This window comes from Microtus oregoni, unplaced genomic scaffold (genome assembly GCF_018167655.1).
Source record: "Microtus oregoni isolate MIOR12 unplaced genomic scaffold, Mior012 000016F_ref0000370, whole genome shotgun sequence".
Taxonomy (NCBI): domain Eukaryota; kingdom Metazoa; phylum Chordata; class Mammalia; order Rodentia; family Cricetidae; genus Microtus; species Microtus oregoni.
In genome coordinates, this window is record NW_024543075.1 from 41,165,216 (window position 1) to 41,188,598 (window position 23,383).

Sequence of the window (23,383 nt, forward strand, 5' to 3'; positions counted from 1 at the left end):
CAGATGCTGTGCTGAATGCAGATAAGTTTTGATATTTGATTAGTATGATTCTTTATCTACTTAGTCCTTTATCTTCATTCCTGGTCAAATATAAAAACAACCTTTTAATCTTCTATCCATATTTGTAGAAAGAGGTAAAAATACTCTTTGTTTTATGCATAAGCCTCCTGGATTTCACAAAGCATCAGTTATAGACCCACCATTACTGCACTGAACTCATGTAATAGCAAAGACTAATACAAAAAAAGGGAGAAAAAGAAATGAAAACTGCAGTGTGACCAGGAATGTGTAGGAAGGATGAAGTTCCAAAGTTGGTGTACAAGGTTGTTACATATGCTTTTGCTTAATAATCATAAGAGTCACTCAGGCATTGGTTATCTTGATCTTTCCCGATCTGAGAGGCTAAAACTCCCAAATGTTGTGTGTACAATATTGTCTGTGTGTGGTGGTCTGGTTCTGAAAGCAGGATAATCAACTTACCTTCTTTTGTTTGGTTGCATGAAACTTCATGTAGAAGTTCTCAGTGTTTTCATAGGTAGATGAAGAGATGAAACTGTAGGTATTTTGATTTATATTATGGAAAGAAATCATTCATGTCCATTACAACTTTATCACAAAGTCTTACCAGGTTTGGAAAGTAAACAAAGACAAAGGGAAAAATAGTACTTGACAAAGATCATTTTGTTCTGTAACTATGATTTTTTTAAAAAAAAAAAAAACAAGATTAAAAGATTGTCTTAATATAGACAAAGTTTTCATTTGGTCAGTGGATAAATAAATACATCCAGTAAAGAAACTGCCTGAGACATGGACACCTTTTAGAAGAGAGAGCTACATAACTTCTCAATATACATCTACCTTGTATACATGAGAAGAGACTAAAATATTCAAGATATTCCATTGAGTTCCTTCTCTGACTCTATCCCACTGCCACGTTTAATGAATACCACCGTTATAGAAAATTCTGAACAAGTAGTAAATTAAACATCTAAAGAAAACAAGCATGAAGCTCATTGCTGCATACATTTACAAAAGCTATTGCTCTAATAATGTGAAAGTAGCTGTGTTATGTGTAATGATACACAAAGAACATATCCAAATTTAACAACACTTGACTGTGGAAATAATTTAACCTGTCTATCGAGATGTTTATGAATGTAACCTGCCTTTGGTTGTGGTTAATTTGGGTGGGTAGGGAGAGTCTTGGAGGGGATTGGGAGAAGGGAAAGAATGTGATCAAAATATATTGTATGAAAAAAAATTTAAGAAATGAGTTCTCCCTTGGACTTATAAAAATGTTTAAGAATACAGTGTCTCGTACTTTAAACCTACGATGGCCCACATGCCTGTGTAGAGGTGTCCATTTAAAGTTCATTAAATATAGAAGAAATGAAAAATAATTTGGCAATTTTAGAAACTGAGGAACACTGTGTTCATGTGTATGCGCACATGAGCTTGTGTGTGTGTGTGTCTTGTAGGATGCTGATACTAGGGGAAAAAATTAAAGTCCTTAAATTTTGTACATGAAGGTATCTGACATAAGTTATAGTTCTATTCCTCATTTGCCGGGAGCATACATGGCTTACATAGGATGCATTCTTACTGCTCACTGCATTATGATTTCCAGGAACTCTACAAATACTGGTGTCAGATGAACTGAACACAGAGATATGTAAAACTGGCCCTATTTCCCATTCAGACATACTAATTTGTGGCACAAAAAGTAAAAACCTCAAATAGGACATTTTTGACTTGTACTGAAAATGTTTTGGAAGAACATAAGAACAGAAGGGGCTAAAAAAAAGTCCAATGAGCAGACTGGAACCTCGGGAGTGGGATTGCAGGCCTGTGGACACACACAGCAGGGGGTGGGCATGAATGTGTATCCATATGCATATATAAATCTTAAATGTTTTCCTCGGGTGCCATCTAAATTATTTATTTTATTTTATTGTATATTTTTTTTTACTTTAACACAAATTCTGCCAATGACCTAGAGCTTACCTAGAGTCTAAGCTGGTTGTCCAGCAAGCCCCAGGGATTCACCTGTGTCCTTCTCCCCAGCCCTGGTCTTATAGTTAAAGGCCAAAAATGTCCAGGATGAAATTCTGGAGGATCTGATGTGGAGGATCAAATTCAGTTTTTCATGCTTAGAAGGCAAACTCTTTGCCAAATGAGCTATCTCCTTTGAAGTATCCCCGTATGAAAATAGTGCAAGTAAAGAAGAGAGAGCATTTTTTTTTAGATAAAGAGTAAGATCAAAGTGAAGAAAATGGAAGCACACTGACTACTCAATACGTAAAAAAGGAATCTGTGGTCCTTTCAGTGACCTTAGTAAGACTCTTAACTGACCTCTGTCCAGGTCAAGAGTGGTGACTACATAGAGTTGAAAATACGTGCAGTATTAAGGCTACCTACCACAGAAAAACACATATGCCCATGGAACTCTCAGGAGAGCATCATGTTCTTACACATCCACATGCCCACTCAGAAATATAGGAAAGAAACACACAGGAACTTTCTTTTCCGTATCTAATTCCGAAACCCCATGGCCAACTGTCTATCATAGAAATGTGTCCTCTCTCAGAGTTTCTCTCCATTTTCTGAGTCCTGTTTCATAAATGTGCATTCTAATGACCCATTCATCATGATTCATTTGTACATTAATTTCACTAATTAAAAAGCATGGTTTAGAACTCTTTGTTCAGAGGTTAAGACCATGATGGGGACACCCACTGAAACAGGTTACCTGAGCTAATGGGAGCTCACCAACTCCAGCCAGATAAGGAAGGAACCAGCATAGGTTCTAACTAGTCCTTCTGAATGTGGGTGACAGTTGCATGGCTGGGGCAGACTGCGGGACCACTGGCAGTGGCACCAAGACTTATCCCTACTGTTTGTACTTGTTTTTAAGGAACCTATTCTCTTTTCTCAGCCTAGATATTCTAAGGAGGGCCTTGGACCTTCCTCAAAATAATTGACCTTACCTTCTCTGAGGAGTAGATTGGGGGGGGGGGGATGGGAGATAGGGAATGGAGTGGGAGGAGAGGAAACAGGGATTGGCATGTAAAATAAAAAATGATAGTAAATTAAATTTCAAAAAAAGAGGAAAAAAACACGGCTTAGATCCCCTTGATGAATCTTGAAAACAGAGGACGATCTATCTCTTCTTGAAGTTCAGACATGCATAAACTTACACAAGACCAGAAACAGCAGATAAATAAATGAAAAAAGACATATTGGAGCAAAATCATCTTCAGGTTTTTCGTTAGATTTACATGTAAGAATCTGTGTGCTCGTACAACCTGGGAGGTCACACGAGTGTGGAATTTTTCTGCATCTGGTGCTTACACAATCGCCTTTCCTCCATTACTTCTCTCTAGCTGGGCAGAAGCCCATTATCCATCTCTCTTGATATGTTTTCAAAGTCTTAACACAATATGACTTACCTTGGTTTCTAAATCTCTCCAAAACATCAGTTTGGATAACCCTGGAGCACGTTATTTCTTTGCTGAGTATGATGAATTTTTATTTCTTTCCATAGACCCGATTCCCCTAGGAATGCAACCACACTATCACGGGAACCCTTGATAGAGTTTAGTGTGCAGACTCTGGAGAATTCTTCCTCTCAGTCACTTTTTGTATACACAAGATGCAAGATCAAAGGCCTATTGCTGATATTTTGCTTCTTTCTAATTACTATTCTTTTATTTGCACTGATTGAAAGTGTCTAACTTGTGATTTCAAATTAAACTTTTAACTCGTAGTCCATTTCTGGGATACTTGCTGTTGTCTGCTATTCATTATTAGTGATTTCTCCTTTCACGGAGCCTTTTTTACTCCTTCTACAGTTTATTGTGCTTATAGGAAGATAATCTATTTTACAATATTGTGTTTCTGTGATAGAGCCTGGTTTGTCTTGTGCATTTCACTGATGACAGACATTCACACATTAGGAACTGAAGAGGTGTTTGATTTCACTGATGACAGACATTCACACAGTAGGAACTGAAGAGGTGTTTGTCCTGCAAAAACTGATGTACTGCACCAACAGCTGTGTCAAGAGACTGGCTTTACATAAACACAGGTGTTGGAAGAAACACTGAGAGTGGGTTAAATGGTCATTTAAAGCAATCAGAAAAAAAAATCAAAAATAAGCACAACAAAATAAAAGGGAAGTCATAGCAAAGAAAAGCATAAATTAGTATAGCACAAACATATGATCCTCAACATAGCAAATTAAGACGAGACTCTGAAAGGTACCAACACTGAACTCTTTTTTTATTTATTAGATTTTTTTAAAAAAATACCAATCCAAATTCCCACTTTCTCCACTCCTCCCATTCCCTCCACATACCCTCTCACCCCACCCCACTGTAATCCTAAGAGAGGGTAAGGCACTTTGGTTTGTGGAAGGTCCAAGACCCTCCCTACTTTATCTAGGCTGAGCAAGGTATGCATCCAAAGAAAATAGGATCCCTAAAAGCCAGTACATGCAGTAGAGATAAATCCCAATGCCATTGCCAGTGGCCCCTTAGTCTGCCCCAGTTATACAACTGTCACCCACATTCAGAAGGACTAGTTTGGTCCTATGCTTGTTCCTTCCCAGTACAGCTGGAGTTGGTGAGCTCCCATTAGCTCAGGTAAACTGTTTCAGTGGGTGAACCCTTCATGGTCTTGACTTCTTTGCTCATATTCTCATTCCTTCCACTCTTCAACTGAACCTTGGGAGCTCCATTCAGTGCTCCAATGTGGGTCTCTGCCTCTGTGTTGGTGATATTTAAGATAATCATCAGTCTGACTACAGGACAAGGCCAGTTTGGGCAACCTCTCCTCTATTGCATAGGATCTTAGCTGGGATCATCTTTGTGGATTCCTGGGAATTATTCTAGAGACAGGTTTCTTGCTAACCCCATAATAGCTCCCTCAAACAAGATATCTCTTTCCTTGCTCTCAGATCTGTCCTTCTTCCATCTCAACTATCCCATTCCCTCAAGTTCTCCTCAATCTTCCCCTTCTCCCCTCTTCTTAACACTGAACTCTTATCAAGAGAACTCCTTGAAAATGATGGAAGAAGCTAGCAATGCCAAATATTATAAATGAAAACAAAGATTGTTGACTCTGACTTTTTAAGGGAACATATTTTGTTTTAATTTTTCCAGGCTCAATGAAGTATAATGACAATTAAGGATTCTACATATTTACAGTACATAAACAATGTTTTGATGTCTGTGTATATTATAAATCATCAAAGTGAAGTAATTAACAAGTCAATTTTCTTAGATTTGTCAAGAGAGTAGAAAGATGTGCTCTTTGTACGTAAACTACATCATTATTTATGACAGTCACAGCTCTATTGAAAAAATCTCCAGAACTTATCCATCCCCTGTAACCAAAGCTTTATGTCTTTTTATCTGCATTTCCCAGCCTCACTCACATCCTGGTCTCTTATAACCAGCATTATATTATCTCCTTATGGAAAATACATAACTGAGACCTAATAGTGGCACTCTGTGTTTTCTCATAGTTTCTTTCAGTCCATCTATGTTCTCACACATGACACAATATGCTCCTGGTGGTTGGCAATGCTCCAGTGGAGGGTCACAGATCCATAATTATCTGTGTATCACTAGCTGTTCTTGGTGAGTTTTGTGTAGAGAAGGGAGTGGATTTGGAGAAGTGGGAAGAGGGTGAGTATGATTAAATGCATAGTTAGAGTCTCAAAGAACTAATGGAAAATGAGAAACGGGAAGTTCATCTACCTTTGGCATAATGTTTTCCTTTGACAAATGTTCCAATGTCCTTTGCAGAGTTTTTCAGCTGGTTGTCTGCTGTCTTAGCATTGTCTCATCTCTTTTATGAATTAACCTTTATTTTCTATAATAGTGCCCTCTGTTATTACTTTCACAAAGCCCTTTTCTGATTTTGCTGTCACCTATGCTTCTGGAAACAAATTTTAAAAATCTCATTGCCAAAACCAGTGCCAACGATCTTCTTACAGGGTAGGAAAGATTGCCACATAGTTATAACTCTTACAGACTACCTGAGTTCGTTTCCCACAAGGCAGCTTACAGCCACTTGAATCCCAGCTCTGAGTATACATCAAGATTCAGTTTCTATTTCTCAACATGCAACCTGCAGCTGTACAGTCTCCAGCAAGTTCTTAAACACAAAGAATAGAGACTATTAAAAATCCCAAGCTAGGATCCAAGTAGGCACAACTAAGAGAAGGTCAGAAAGCTGCTCCTGGACAGTCTCCCTAATGCAACAACAGAAACAAAATAAACATGGACAGCTCAGCTATGAGGGACCACAACTTAGCCCACTTCCATGCCCTGTTGGAGTGTTTGTTGTTTTACAAAGCTGTTGTAAAAGGAATATACCAACCTTGTGTCTATGGCACATCTTCCTGGCCTGGTAGCCTAACACAAGTGTACACTGGAGAAAGGACCACTACTCACAATACTAAAGTTATGGTGACCAGGAGCCTATCACCTACTGAATCGATAAAGAAAGGGTGGTATGGGTGTACATTACAGGGCTATTCAGTAATAACGAAGAATATAGTGACATCATTTGCTAGACAGGGGGTGCAACCTAAGATCTTCATATTATATGAAATGAGCAGACACAGAAAGACCAAAATAGCCTTTTCCTCTCTCAGTTGTAGATCCAAGATTGTGTGTGTGTGTGTGTGTGTGTGTGTGTGTGTGTGTGTGTAAAGCATGCATGAGACTGTAGGAAGTAGACTAGCAGGAATGGGCAAGGACAGGAAAAGAATTAAGAATTAAAGAATTAAGCTATGAAGGATTAATTTTGGTCAAATGCATGATATAATTGAAAGAAACATTTATGAAAATCAATAAATATTGAGAACAAAGATATACCAAGAAAGAAACAAATCAAAACAAAAAACTTATAGGGTATAGAGTGTAATGCTGATGTAAAGAAAGACATACAAATCCAAGAAATAGAATTTATAGTTGAGCAAGCTACATAGCATGGTTCCATTATATGAACTTTTAAGAATTTCATAAACACAGATAGCCAAGTAATGTTTCCTGATTAATGACTTCAGTGTTCACTTTTGGAAAGATAAGAAATTTTGGGACCAGAAAGAAATCATAATAGCACAGCATTGTGACTGCACTATGCACCACAGAACTGCAAGCCTTAAAATGGTAAGTTTTATGATATAAATATTTTCTAAGAATGAAAATGCCACTGTTTGTATAAATTCCCAATAGAGTCCAAAGTGGGCAGAACAATCAATACATGGGTAGGAGGAGAGGGGCTGGGAAAGAAGAAGGAAGAAAAAAGACAAAATGGGTTTTGCCAATAGTAATATATGAACCCCCCCCCAAAAAATTCAGTTAATCAAATAGAGGGAAATTGTTCACTGAGATTGGTAAAAAGTAGCTCTTCATCTGGTGCAGCGTCTGAAGGGAATCACTGTTCAGTAATTAGAAGGATGCTAGTGTCTGGAGACATTGTCACTAACCGTCCACTCCAGAGCTTGAGCACACACACACACACACACACACACTTCATTAATATCGCCTAAGGTATATTAAAGGCTTCTTTTAAGCTGTGTATCTGCATTTTAAAACTGAAAGCACAATTGTTACATGAATCTCAGATAAAGAAAGAAATATTGGTAAGTTTTTGCTGTATGTGCTTAGATTTTAGATTCTCAGAAATTGAACTAAGATTTAGAATATTCATGAAACGTTTGATGAGTAACAGTGCAATTAGAATAGAGTATATAAGCAAAGAAACACCTATTCATACTGAAATTACATAATACTACAGCAGTGACTACGATGTCACATAATAATGCTGTAAGGTTTAAGTGGAAGTACATTGGAAGACATTGGAAAGAAAATTATTAGGCATCTACAAAATTTCAAACATATATAATTTCACTTATTCAACTCAATAATAGACACTACTGTGCATTTATCTACATGAAACACCAATCTGGCATATAGAATAACATGCTTATGCTCAGTAAACTGAGAGTAGAATCAGGATCCAACTCTGTGACATAGTCTAATAGCACTAAATTTTGTGTATTTTTACTTAGTTTTTCTATATTTGGGGTCTTTTAGTGACATAATAAATGATATACAAAGAAAAAGGCCATTAATAGTGAAAGAAAGAGCAGTACATTTTAACTCTCTATGTTGACTCCACATACTTTGACATAGGACAGGACACAATATCAGTTTTAGCTGTTTGGCTTCTCTTCATTTTTCATATTTCAGAGGCATTTAGTTAAATTCAAAGTTGGTTATTAGAATTTACAGTTAAGTACAAGATAAGAAGATGAAGCATGAGGTCAAAAAGCTCAGATACATCTGCACCAACAAGTACTTTAGGAGCTAAGTTTGCAAACATATAATAAAGAACTTCTACTTTCACAAAGAGGGTGCATGCAGCTCTTTATTATTCTGAGCTTCCAGGAGGTAATTTCCATGTTCAAAGTGAGGAATGGAAATAACATGCCAGGTCACAGAATCAAAATACATTGTATGAACTTCTCAAAGAATTCATAAAAAGAATGCATACTTAGAGAAAACTAACCTAGAGCATGAACTTCTTTGAAGATGGTGATTATTCTGACCAAGTGGCATCAGTCAACATGAAAAGGAGCAAGAACAATGCTATGTCGGATATGAACTAAGCAGGCAATCATCCTTATGTAATGAGGTCCCAAAAAATACCCAGGTGATCTTCCCTAGATGGGAATACTTTTTATGCATGTTGTCAATGTCAAAAGAATGGTACATCCCAACTCCATGAGAGGAAAGTGGGTACTGCACATTTGTAACCCTCACAGGCTTTCCCAGGAATGGGTCTAACTGTATTCGGCATCCTTTTCCAGTGAGAAACTACGCATGAGCATAAGAGCTTTGAATGATTTTCCTGAATCCCTCTAGTAAGTTCTTGAGATGAGGATAGATTGGGAGACCTGAGACTGAATATGTCAAAGGTGAGGGTAGACATGAGATTTGTTCCCTAAAACTCTGCACTTTAGTTTCGGGCTGATGATCAAGTTTGATGTTTTCAACTAGAAGTCAGCGTGCTCTCATAAGGCAAATTCACACGGAAGATGCATAGCTCACCGTCTCCTCTTGCTAACCCATCTTAAATTCTTACCTGAGGCTCTTTTTTAAACACCCAGATCCTATGAGACTCTCAATTCATTCCACTGTCTTTTTCTCCTTTTTAATTTATTCATTCTTGGACCACTTACAGTGTTATAATTATCATGGTTTTCTAAGAGCTTCAACATATAGTATCCTAAATCATGCATATTTTTCCACTGAGAAAATGTTGTATAAACTATTCTTCCTCAGACACATTTCTTGTCCTGTCTCTTATGCACTGCATCTGCTAACAAATACAGAAAAATAGATCTACACCACGCCGCATGATTAATTTCAACTTGTCGTGAAATATTGCCCCTTCTGTTTATTAACATGGAAAATACTAAGAAGTAGTTTACCTTACTAAAACATCTCTTCTCCATAAACCAGATGCAATCAAATTTATGTCAGCAAATTATAACTGCCTTAAACACCATATGTAATAATGACAGATGCAAAGCTTTTCAATAGTCATTATCAAACTAATGATATCTGCTATGGTACTTGTCAGTTTTAGTATCTCCACCTAATATCTCGCTCTTGAGACGATGGGAGTTCACATCTTTCCTTACTCTAAACACTAATTTTAAGAAGTTTATAGTTCACATATTGCATATCAGCTTTTCACACTTTTTCTGCAAGAGAGCATTGTTACTAGAATTATTTATACAGAGCTGAAGATTAGGGAAAATCTCAAAGATCTTGGGAGAAATGTATATTTAATATCAGCACATTGTTTGAAGACTCTTTAAATTTTTGTAGATCTCTATTAAGTCTGGATGAACTGTCCCATGGAAACTGACAACAGCCTTTAAACCATAACCAGCATCAGCCTGCAGAGGAATGCCATCACCCAATGTCACTGAGGCCCACCCTCTTTCCTTCCTGTTGCTAGGGATTCCAGGCCTGGAAGTTGCACAGTTCTGGCTGTCATTTCCCTTCTGTGTTGTGTATTTGATTGCTCTTGTTGGAAACCTTCTCATTCTGTTTGTCATATGGACTGACAGGAGCCTTCACCAACCCATGTTCTTCTTTCTGGCTATGCTGTCTATGATTGACCTAAGTCTCTCTACTGCTACCATCCCTAAGATGTTGGGCATCTTCTGGTTCAGCCTCCAGGAGCTGTGCTTTGGATGTTGTGTTGCTCAAGTCTTTTTTATCCATTTCTTCACAGTCATGGAGAGCATCATACTCCTTGCCATGGGCTTTGATCGTTATGTGGCTATTTGCAACCCTCTCAGGTACACCATGATCCTCACCAACAGAATCATTGGTGTGATTGCTGTGGTCGTGGTTGTAAGAAGCCTATGCATGATCGTTCCCATCATTTTTCTCCTCCTGAGGCTGCCTTACTGCGGACATAGAATCATCCCACATACCTACTGTGAGCACATGGGTGTGGCACGACTGGCCTGTGCCAGCATCAGACCCAATGTCTACTATGGTCTTGGGAATATTTCCATCTTGTTTCTGGATGTGTTTCTTATTATAGTTTCCTATTCTAGGATCTTATATGCTGTTTTCCACCTCCCTTCTCAAGATGCTCGCCTGAAGGCTCTCAACACATGTGGCTCCCATATCTGTGTTATCTTAGCCTTCTTTGGCCCGGCTCTTTTGTCCTTCCTCACTCATCGCTTTGGTCATAACATCCCTCAGTATATCCATATCCTCCTGGCCAATCTCTATGTAGTCATCCCTCCCGCCCTCAACCCAGTCATTTATGGGATCAGAACCAAGCAGATCCAGCAGCGAGTGAAGAATCTTTTGGCTAAAAAAAGTTGAGTGGGAAGTAAATTGTTCACAATATGGGAGGATAAGGCCTAAAAGAAATTGAATTAATAATAAAAAGCAATAATAATTTTATTAAAATTGAATATCAGGGTCTCACTGTGTAGCTCAGGCTGACTGCTAGCCTGAAATCTTTATGCCTCAGCCTCCCTAGTGACTGGTATACTACAGAAATATATTTACTATAAATATAATATATTATAATATTTATATAGCTCTAAATATTATACATATATAAATATGTTAGTGGTAGCTGTTGAAGGCATGTTGCATGTTCTATGGAAACCTGGCAGAATATATATATATATATATATATATATATATATATATATATATAATATGTTTAGCACATATATGCTTACTATACATATATAAAAATGTTGGTGGTGCTTGCTGAAGACATGTTATATCCTTTATTGAAACCAGCAGAATGTGTCTTTCAATGGCAAGTTTCAAGCAAGAGTGCTTTAACTTGCTGAAGGAAGAACTTGCTGTTAGCACTGTCTAGTTCTAGATCTCTTACAGGTATTAAGATTTCTTTCAGAGACATGTTTAAATACAGGTCATCTGGTCATGATAGAAGTAGATTTAGGTAATGGCTGTGTAAATAAAGAGGTAACACTAACTGTGAACTAAGAAGTCAGGGCCAATTGAGCCACTTGACAGAGAGAATGAAATGGAGGCTAAGTTAGAAATGAAGTATTAAATATACATTATCACAAGGAAACTCACAATACAAAATGAGTTACAGGTTTGTGTGTCATAAGTTCTATGCATGTTACTTTCCATTTCTCTTTCTTATGCCCCTGCCTACTCTACCAAAACCTTTATTCATCCCAAGAAGTTCCTCTCCAACTTTCAAGTCTCTGTTGGGGAAAGATTTGTGTGTGTATTTATGTACATGTGTGGGAGTGCACTCATGCATGTATGTATAGCTCATTAAACTTAATTAAGATGCCCACATGAACATGTGTGGGAAATAGCTTCCTAAGTTTTTGTATTTCCTATTAACCTCTTTTCTATGACTCATTGTATATATTCCTTTGTCATCATTTGTCCACTTGCTCTTTTCAAATTGGAATATATAAGCTTAAAGGGTAATTGTATTAGTTAATTTATACATTGCTGCAACAAAATATATGACTAACAAGCTTAAAAAATGAAGAGTTTATTTGGATTCATATATTCACTAAGATAGGTCCATCATAGAGGAGAAGGCAAGCAGAGCTGGAAGTTGGCTGGTCACATTTCTCCGTAGTAAGAAACCAGACAGCAAACGGTAGGTTTTGACTATAAAACAGAAGGTTTTCACCTTATAACATCCTTTCTCTAGCAAGGGTCTACCCTCTGAAGGTTCTACAATCTTTCTGAACATGTCAACAATTAAGGGTTAAGAGGTCACATAGATATCATATCCAAACCACAGCAGTAATAGACCAGATGATATTGAAGAACAATATTTTAGGATTTATATTCCAAATTTATAATATAATATATAATTGCTATAATTAAACAAATACATACATATACAGATACTCTCATTAATAAAAATGAAGGAAAGTTGTACATAGGCAGGCAGCTTCATAAAAAAAACAAGTAGAGAAAGAAATAATATTTTTAAAAATGTATAGTTCATGACATAGAATGGCAAACAGTTAGAGCATGTGTAGACTTGTTGGTAAGTGATGCAGAATGAAATGAATAACAATTTACGTCACTTATATGCAGAAAACCAAAGAGATTTGCCCTTGAAAATTGCTTTTCAGTATGGCATTTAAGAATAATGTTTTTGAGACAAAAGGAGGAAGTTGCCCAAACTCAGAGTGATTGTAATAGCATTCACAAGACCTGAACAAGATCAAGCCAGACAATAGCACAGCATGGAGAGGCGATGTGGGTATGAAGTCCTATATTTAACTAAGGAGTGTCTGGCAATTGTTAGCTTCTGGGACAGGAAGCATCAGTTTTATTTAAGGGCATGACTCCTAACTGGTCGACTACATTCCTTTGGTTTCCCACTCACCTTAGAGTAATTAGACAGAACAAATCGGACTTGAGCTTAAGACAATGAAGTCACAAAATTGGAGTAGTTTTGGGGAGGGGGAGATCTAAGAGGAGTTCTGGTAGGCCAGGAGAACCTTATAAAAATTCATTATATGAAGTTCTCAAAGAATTAATAAAAAAGGAAATGTTATTTTAAAACCTTCTGAGTTTGAGTAATGGTGTGACTTCTTATAAAATTAGTAAACATGATACAAGCAGAGGCTTAGAGGGACATTGCAAATGAATGCTTAGTACTGTAGCATTTGAACCCCTGGGACCATGATAAGCATGTCAAACTGAATGAAGGGTAAGAGGCTATAGGGAAGAGAATGGATGTGAGCTATCAGTTTTCAATCATAAGGGACTGTGAGTGAGACCATCTTTAACCATACAGCTACACTGTGATTTATCATTTTTAAAAAGGCTCATGAAATTAAAACAGGGTAATCCAGACTGAATTAATTCTTTATTCAATGAAAGAATTTCAACTGAGAAAACCAATGTTTTAAGCCACAAACTGCACAAAAGTTGGTTATGTCACAAAAGCTAAATAATGCAGCACAACACACGAGTCATTTGTAAGGTGATTCCAGGAACATATTATACATGTCACACATGCATATCAGAATTATAATATGCATTTTAGTGGCAAGTTATTGCATGCTGCTTACATTCACTAAGAAGTTGTTTCTAAGCTTGTGGCCCCAATTCAGACAAAGGCATGCTTATCTTATAGTGTCTGTGATTGGAACATCTAATTGGAAGCATCACCCAGAAGACCTTTTGCCCAGGACTCGATCAGAAGCATGAGTTTTTGGTTTAACACAGCTTCCCTAGGCACTTTCTACTAGATGGTACAAGTATCTGATACTATGTTCTACTCTTTTTCTGCTTTTTTCTAAATTATTATTTTGTCTAATATTGTTGTATACATAACAAAACCACCCTTCAAAACTTAAAGTATGACTACTATGAATAATTCTCCACATAAAAAAGAAACCATAACATGGAGAAAATATTCAGCATACTTTTAAGAGAAGAAACAACAAAAAGCATTTAGATGATACAAATAAAGATATTAAAAAGTAAAATTGGTCAGGCAGTGGTGGCACATGCCTTTAATTGCAGTACTCAAGGGGCAGAGGATGGATGATCTCTTTGAGCTCGATGCCAGCCTGATCTACAGAAGCTAGTTCTAGGACAGCCAAGGCTATACAGAGAAACCCTGTCTCAAAAAAACACAAAAAAAGGAAAACTGATGCAGACTCCAAAATCTTTGAGAAATTAGCCATTGATCATATTATGGCATAAGCATCAAGGAGTTTCTAGACTTTTAAGGATGAGGGTGAAGACTATTCAAGATATGTCAATGGATATGAAGGAGGATATTCTCTCTTAGGCTTTCTGGTTTGAGGAGTTACAGTGTCAAAATACACCCAATCCCTAAAATCTTTACAGGAACTATTTCTTTATGAACAGATTTCTGTCTCAAAAGGAAAATGAACAAAACAATAATTATGTTTTATTGTGAAAATAGTATTTGGGCTCATGAAAATCTGGTAGAAGACACTAATAATTTTATAATAAGTTCAGAATAAGAGATATAAGTTCATACAGCATTGGCGCATCACAGAACTGCCATTTTTTAGTTCTGTAGCTTATATAACCCAGCAACATCTGAGCATTTCCTCCAACCAAGACACTGCTAGGTGAACTGAAGAGTAAAGCTGAGTGAAATGTTACTTTAATGCCAGCACACAGAGAGTGAGAATGGCAGGCAACTCTAAATGAGGGCAAAGTGAACTGTGTAAGAATAGCATGAACATACAGAAAGCACAAGGTCATACATGTAACAGTCGTGGAGGACTGTCAGTGGGGAAGAATTAAAGGAAAGTACACTACATTCTGTCCCAAGAGACAGAGATATGTAGTGTAAAACCACAAGTGACAACTAAATGTCTAAAGCATTATGGTTATGAACAATGGCAATAGTTAACAGCAGTTTCTGTGTTTACAATATGAAGTTTGTAGAGGACTTTGGAGAGTTCACTGGTATAAACTTAATGTTCCCCTTCCCCCTAGGAGACCCACTCATTCTCATCTTACCTTGTCATCATATTTCCCTTCCTTGCCTTTCATACCACACCTCCTCTGAGCTAAGGGATACCTGGCACAGTGTTCCTCCATCCTGCTGTGGGGAGGGATAGAGGATAAGACCCTTGGGGACAAGTTCATTCACAGAGGGTTCTGAAAACTGTGTTCAGGGATTCTGGGACATGTCTAGACTCGCTAAAGTTCTCTCCATTGGGATCAGTGAGATCAGAAGCCCAGAAGTTTGAAAGAGCCATTTTTGAAACCTAGACCACAATACTATTCAATTCTACATAAGGACAGTGAAATAAAATATTAAGAGACATTATAATTCAGGCCAGTACAGAAGAGAGAGCTGAGAGGAGGAAGAGGGCTAAATATGCAGAAGACTCCCTTTTCTTAATGATTGTGTGAGCACCATTCTCCACACAGAGAACACAGCTAGGAGAGACTGGTACAGCTAAGGTGAGGACTGTGCTCTATTAGAAGACTTTGTATGCTTTGTGTTAGCCTGTGCCCTTCTCCTCCCTCCCTTCTTCTCACTCCCTCCCTTGTTCTTCCCTTCTTCCCTATATCTACCTCCCGTGATACAGCCACATTCCTTTATTGCTTATAAAACCATGGACTCACACATACTTTAATGAAAACAAAAATTACAAAGACAAGAAAACTGACCCAGGAGCAAAGCAAATAGTCGCGTTTGCTCGGTTTCTTCTATGACAGGCAAAAGCAAGCGGACCCCCTTCATATGTGGGCTGGCATAGAGGTGTGACTAATGTCAGCATCCAGATAGAACTTCGTCTTTTCTATACTCTGCTCCTGTCTCTCATATCCCTTGTCATTTAAAAGTCATACCATCTATTTTGACCACCTAGTTCCCACTACTTTGGGCAACTGTATCTAAAATGTTGATGTAATATCCCTGCTAGAGCAGCAAGCCTCAGACTCAGCCTCCTTCATGTCTCAGTCTTGAAACATACTGAATAAACAATCAGGATATTCAGTTTTTTTGTATTTGACTAAACTGTGGTTGCTGAAACAGGGGGAGTAAGAATACAAAGAGCCTGTTTCTCTTCAACTGAGCAGTAATGGATTACGTTCGTATAAGTGGATAACCAGAGAAGTGTAAATGTCTGTCTTGTAGCAGCCCTTCATTCCTCTGTAACAACTCGCTCATCTTCTACACTACAATTACCTCATTTTAAATAATGGTCTTTTCTCTTCATCTTCCATTAAAATAAAATACTAGGAAGCACCACTGATGTTTTTCAACTACCTTCTAAGCTGCTTCACTCACGTCCATTTATCTTGTTCATTCTGAAAATAAACAACATTAGTTGGATTTACTCCTCAGTTTTACAAGAAAAAAACTGATTTATAACATAAAGAAATTAGTCAAAATTCTTCTGCAAGTAAATGACACAACAAGATTTTTAATAATTTAAATCTAAGGATTTTCAGGTCTAACCAAATCTACTTAAAGTTCAACAAGGACCAAAAAGAAAGAAACAATATTGTAAAAAAAAAAAAAAAATCACAAGGTCAGTGGCCACAGCATTTGTGTGTGCTGGAAGGGAAAGTACCCAAATTATCAATTCAAGTTTTAAATGGTGCTGTAAGACTAAGATCTTTGTCAATGAACCCATCTAAACCAAGATGGCCTCCAAAAATGAGCAGCTTCTTAGTTGCATGTAGCACCCACCTCAGGTATCACCCAGCTTCTTTCTGCATGACGGATTTTCTTTCAGATTATGTAGGGCTCTCTATGGCTTCTTATTATTTATGAATATTTATCTTATATATTATAAGACAAGACTACAATATTCATCTGCTCGGAGGAAGGCATATTAGAAAGATACACATAGTGATTGCTTTTTGTCAACTTGATACAAACCTAGATGTATCTGAGAAAGGAAATTCTTATTAAATTATTTCTTTTATTTTTTGAAATTATAATAGAATTAAATAATTTCTTCCCCCCGCCCCCCAACCTTTCTATAGACCATCCCGTGCACTTTTTCAAATTCATACTGAGAAAATGTCTTCATGGAATTGGCCAAAGGCAAGATTGTGAGGTATTGTTATTGTGTTGATTAATGATTAATATGGTAGGACCAGCTCACTGTAGGTGCCACCCCTGGACACCTGGCCCTGGACTGTGTATAAAAGCAGACTGAGCAAGTCAGGAGGCACAATCCAGTACGCAGCATTTCCACATCGCTTTTACTTCAGTTTCTGCTTCCAGATTCTTGCCTTGAGTTTCTGTCCTGACCTCCTTCAGTGGTAGAGAACGACCTGAAAGCTATATATTGGAATAAAATCTCCCTCCAATTGGGCTCTTTTGGGGTACCAGCTTCTTAAACTTTTTCAAGGTTCAGCTAAGGCAGTACAGCCGGTGAGGGAGAAAACAACTGAGGAGATCTGAGGGGAAACAAATCAACTCACATGCAACTTCTCTTCAATATGTCTCTTTCTTTTTTTTATTTATTTTTTATTTACTTTTTAATTGTTGAAAAAAAATTCCGCCTCCTCCCCGTTTCCCATTTCCCTCCCCCCTCCTCCCACACATCGCCCCCTCCCCCCACTCCCCTCCCCTCTCTTCCCCTCCCCCCCACTCCGTTCCCCCTCCCACTCGAGAATGAAGAGCAGTCCAGATTCCCTGCCCTGCAGGAAGTCCAAGGTCCTCCCACTTCTATCCAGGACCAGGAAGGTGAGCATCCAAACAGGCTAGGCTCCCACAAAGCCAGTTCATGTATTAGGATCAAAATCTAGTGCCATTGTCCTTGGCTTCTCATCAGCCTTCATTGTCCGCCACGTTCAGCAGTAAAAAACAATGACTTCTCGAATTTTGCATGCAAATGGATGGAAATAGAAAACACTATCCTGAGTGAGGTATCCCAGACCCAAAAAAATGAACATGGGATGTACTCACTCATAATTGGTTTCTAGCCATAAATAAAGGACATTGAGCATATAATTTGTGATACTAGAGAAGCTAAATAAGAAGGTGAACCCAAAGAAAAACATATACTCATCTGCCTGGATATGGGAAGTAGACAAGATTGCCGGGCAAAAACTGGGAACTTGGGGGTGAGGTGGCATGGGGCTAAGGGGAAATGGGGTGAGAAACGTAAGAAGGGGAGGATGGGGGGAGCTTGTGGGAATGGGATGGTTGGAATAAAGGAAGGGTGGATATAGGAGCAGAGAAATATATATCCTAATTAAGGGAGCCATCTTAGGGTTGGCAAGAGACTTGACTCTAGAGGGGCTCGCAGGTGTCCAGGGAGATGGCCTCAGCTAGTACCTTGGGCAACTGACAAAAGGGAACCTGAAATGACCCTATCTTATAGCCATACTGATGAATATCTTGCATATCACCTTAGAACCTTCACCTGGCGAGGGATCGAGATAGAGACAGAGACCCAAATTGGAGCACCGACTGAGCTCTCAAGATCCAAATGAGGAGCAGAAGGAGGGAGAAGATGAGCAAGGAAGTCAGGACCACGAGGGGTGCACCCACCCACTGTGACAGTGGAACTGATCTATTGGGAGCTCACCAAGGCCAGAGGGACGGGGACTGAATAAGCATGGCAACATGTCTCTTTATTGTTCTCTCTTCCTTGTTCTAAATTCTAGTTCTTCTCTCCTGTCTATAAGTTCTTAGTTCTAATTCTGTCTCAATTCTAATTGCAATCCCAATTCTCTGCTACCTTCTTCTTCCTCTTCCTCATCTTCTCCTTCATTTTCCTATCTCTATTAATTTCTGGAGGTGCTTCGACTCCACTTCTATTCCAGTATCTGTTAACTCTCCTTGTTCTTAAGCAGTTATCAAGACCCACAAAAATCTTGCAGGCATAGAAAGTATCCAGAAAACGTATGCAAACAGAAAAGGGAAGTTTATGGTCCTTGATCCATTAGCACTTTTTACAAATGTTGCAAGCTCTAATGACCTTTTAGATCTGAAGTTTACACCATTTACAAGGAGGAAGCCCAAGGCTCTAGATGATCAGATCTGGGGCTGGAAGTCTATCCATGGATGTTTGTCTTTGTCCAGGCTGTAGATAGATGGTTAGACATCTTTCCTGAGAGTAAGGCACAGGCAATAAACCTCCTAAACTAACATCATCAGTAAACTGAGGTGAAGGTGAATGTGAGAATTTATGAATATTTTGATGCAATGTTCGTTTTAGGTCATGCTTTCCTATCTCTAACTGAGGTAACACCAGAGCCTGCTTGTTTTTTCTATCTATCTGAGCACCTAAGAATCAACAGCTTTAGGCATGTAGTAATTCTATGACCTTGGATATCAGGGAATGTCTTAAATTAAATACTTTTACTTGTGCCCTAAACACTGACCAAATAAATACCTGGCAATAAAGATAATTACAGGAAGGCAGATCTCTACATTGAAGAAAGGGACAGAGACCTGGTAGTGGGAATCAGGTTTCTTGACTGTGTGACTTTTTTCACACATATCTAGGGGATGTAATAAGTAAACCCCAAATGTATAGGGTATATTGTGCCAAGTAAATAATCAAATAGTGCTGAAATGTGGAAGATAAATCTCAAATTTATAATAGAATGGTATGATCTACAACGAGAAATCTATAGCCAGAAACAGCCACTTTACTCACAAGGCAATAATTCCAACACACCTTGCATCTTGGCCTAATCATTCAATACAGAGTTCTTGAAGCTGATGGGTTGACCTTGTAAAATGAGACTGATTAATTACTGAAAGATTCCATGGCTCATAACACCTCCTAAAGTTGCTTTTAGTCATGGTGCTTTCACAGCAATCGAAACTCTGAGACAGATATGTGAGCACTGCCAAATAGCTATGGAGGCTGGAATTTTTTAAAAAAATTACACAGCCCCACAAAGTCCTAAAAAGTAGTGATGTCAGAGTAAACAGACTGCTCAGAGCAACAGTTAGAGTGTGGAAAATTCTAAGACAAAACATCACATTGGGCTTAATTGTGTTATATTGACTATACTGTACCAATGAACAAATCTCTTGATTTATAAGAAATCAAAACACTAATGAAAGTATAATGCATCTCACAGAATTTACAACTTTTAAATAGCATATTACATTTAGAGGAACATTGGGCATTCATGGAAATAAACCCAAAATGGTGGGTGAAAATGAACAACAAAAAATATGAGCATATACCATAATTTGGAATATTCCAAATTTTTCAGAGACCCTCTGTATTAGAAAAAAATAATCAAATGAGATACTATAGGTCTCAGAAGCAATATATATGTTGAATGAATTGCCCAATTACTCTTGAGGAGAATATCTTTTCTTCAAAAGTAGCTGCACCATTTTATTCAGCAAACTGATGGATGTTTTCCTATCTCCCAGGACCTTGATAATGGAAGAGTTTAATGAAAGAATAGCCTCCCTTGACAAGAATTCTCAAACACTTGCTAGGAGAATGCCTTTGGTCAACAACACCCAGTTTCACCCCTCCTTCTTTGTCCTGCTGGGGATTCCAGGTCTGGAAGTTTTTCATATATGGATTGCTTTCCCATTCTGTTTTGTGTATCTGACTTCCCTTGTGGGCAACCTCACCATTCTCTTTGTAATCAAGACTGAACAAAACCTCCACCAGCCCATGTTCTACTTTCTGGCCACATTGTCTATGATTGATCTGTGTCTATCTACATCCACCATCCCCAAAATGCTGGGCATCTTCTGGTTCAATCTTCAGGAGATCAGTTTCGGGGGCTGCCTTGCTCAGATGTTCTTTATCCACATGTTTACAGGCATGGAAACTGTTTTGCTGGTGGTGATGGCTTACGACCGCTTTGTTGCCATCTGCAACCCTCTCCAGTACACCATGATTCTCACCAATAAAACCATCAGCCTTCTCCTCTCAGTTGTTATTGGAAGAAACTTAATTCTTGTGACTCCGTTTGTGTTTCTCATTCTGAGACTGCCCTTTTGCGGGCACCACGTCATGCCTCACACATACTGTGAGCACATGGGTCTTGCCCGATTAGCCTGTGCACCCATCAAGATTAACATCATCTACGGACTTGTGGTGATTTCCCATATCCTTGTGGACATGATCCTGATCGCCTGCTCCTATGTGCTCATCCTTCAAGCAGTTTTCCAAATTTCCTCTCAAGACGCCCGATTGAAGGCTCTCAACACTTGTGGTTCCCACGTGTGTGTCATGCTGTGTTTCTACACACCGGCCTTGTTTTCTTTTCTGACACACCGCTTTGGCCAAAACATTCCCCACTACATACATATTCTTTTAGCTAACCTATATGTAATTGTCCCACCTGCTCTTAACCCTGTCATTTATGGAGTCAGGACTAAGCAGATCCGAGAGAAAATAATAAAAATATTTGTACAGAAAGACTAAGGATATGTAAAACTTGGGTAAATATACCCACATAGGGCTCAAGGTATAATAATCTGAGTTCTCTTTAAGCCTTTATAATTTTAGATGTGATTGCCATGCCTTGCATTTTGGTTAGAAATGCTTTAGTGTTGGTAACTAAGAAAAACAATTCTGTCCAGTCTTCCCACCTCCCTCCACATATCTGGACAAAGTTTAGAAAGTCATGAAGATAACACAGGAGGTGACAATGGCCTTGAAATAGAATCACCTGCAAGACTGGTAAGTCTTTTCTGACCACACTTTTCTCTTTAGGTAGATTTGAATGCTGAAGGACATTGTGACCTAACAATGTGTTATAGATGCAGGGTTTAGTTCTTGGCTTACTACTTCATGGTGCTTGAACTAAGTCACACCATTCTATTCTTTACAATCAGCCTAGGCTTTCCCTTCACCTCGAACATTATTCACTTGATAGACTCTACTATACGAACATTAAAGAAATGTGATACTCTTTTCCAATTTGATACAAATCATTGTAGATGTGAGTATGTGTCCTGTGTCTAAATACAATCTGATTCTACATATCATTTTCTTTTGTGTATTTAGGACTTTGTAAAATTCAGAATAGGAAATAAGGTCAATTCTATGGCACAAGTCAAAAAAATAAACTCAACAAAATTTCTTAATGCTATGACTTTTAATGTTTGTTCATATTGTCAAATTTCCAATATGAGTGAAGAATGAAGTTTTGTTTAAAATAGATCAAAAGGCCAATGAAGTGAATTCTTGCTGAAAAAAATTAAATGTGCCCTGCATATCTTATGTTCCAGAAATGTTGTTTGGGTCTACATGTAAATACAAAATTTCTCAAATTATTAGATGATTCAAAAATATGGGTAGATAAGGCCAACAAGACATTAAAGGAAAATCATCTTCATCTCTGTGAACCTGGGAAAATTTGGTTCTGAGTGAAACCAGCTTAGCTTCACTCCTGACTGGTGGAGCAACCTACAGAATTCCCTGGTTTGTGTGCATGAATCATGTTTGAGTTTTACTGCCTTTGCCTCATGCACCTGTAAGTTATTTACTACAGATTTCTGTTGGAAAATGTAGTCTATCCACCTTAGTCTTATAAATAAAATAGCTGATGTGTAAATCAACAGACACTTTGTTGTGTTCACAAAGTGTACAAATGGACCCATCTTTAGCATCATTTTCATATAGCAAGATAAGGAAGAACTCAGGCAGATTATCAGAAACAATCAACATGCATAGTGTGAAGCTCAGAAAAACAAGTACTAATTATTTTGTCACGTGTGAAATATGGGGATGGTCATCACTGAAGATGGAAAGGTGTAGAAGACAAGAGGAACTATATTTAAAAAAATGGAGGGGTGTTAGCAATGTGTTATATGCATTTATAAAATGAAACCTGCTACAATGTCCAATTATCATACTCTATTCAAAACTGACAATAAGCACTTTACCTCTATGATTTTACCATTTGCTATTGAACTGTGTTTGCCATTTATAAAACCTCACCAACTTTCTGACCTATACTTTTCATCCTAAAGCAAATTAGGGATCTCTGAACCCATGTTTTTAACCTTGCAGTTACATAAATAAATATATATCTAAATATATTGTAATATTGGAGTTAGTGTGATAGCCTGAGGATCTTTTGCTATTTCTACAAAAATGTATTTGATTTGACCATTAAGTATCCATACAGTTATAACTGCAAGCAGGTTTTTGTTGATTTGACTTATATTTATCAAGAATCAAACTATTATATTGTCTAACCTATAACATGAACTCCAAAAAATAAAAAAAATAAAAACATTGCATCTAGGACCTTTGCTTTGGCATATGCATACTACTAGCATCTACTGGTTAAAGGAAATACATGTTGAGCAAATGAACTAGTGAGCTTTTCATAGGCTACCT

General features: G+C 37.9%; 2 protein-coding genes across 3 annotated transcripts; both read left to right on the forward strand.

Annotated features, from left to right (window-relative positions):
* Positions 1-9,995: 9,995 nt before the first annotated feature.
* Positions 9,996-10,934, forward strand: LOC121457765 (olfactory receptor 52E8-like). Its single transcript, XM_041666741.1, has one exon. It carries the CDS (start codon positions 9,996-9,998, stop codon positions 10,932-10,934), a length of 939 nt encoding a protein of 312 aa, XP_041522675.1.
* An 8,726-nt stretch (positions 10,935-19,660) lies between these two features.
* Positions 19,661-21,457, forward strand: LOC121457831 (olfactory receptor 52E4). Of its 2 annotated transcripts, XM_041666861.1 has the most exons (2): positions 19,661-19,684; positions 20,543-21,457. In XM_041666861.1, exons 1-2 carry the CDS (start codon positions 19,661-19,663, stop codon positions 21,455-21,457), a joined length of 939 nt encoding a protein of 312 aa, XP_041522795.1. The 2 variants fall into 2 exon arrangements, with proteins under 2 accessions (XP_041522795.1, XP_041522796.1); XM_041666862.1 differs by lacking the exon at positions 19,661-19,684 and having other exon boundaries at positions 20,513-21,457.
* The last annotated feature ends 1,926 nt before the right edge of the window (positions 21,458-23,383 follow it).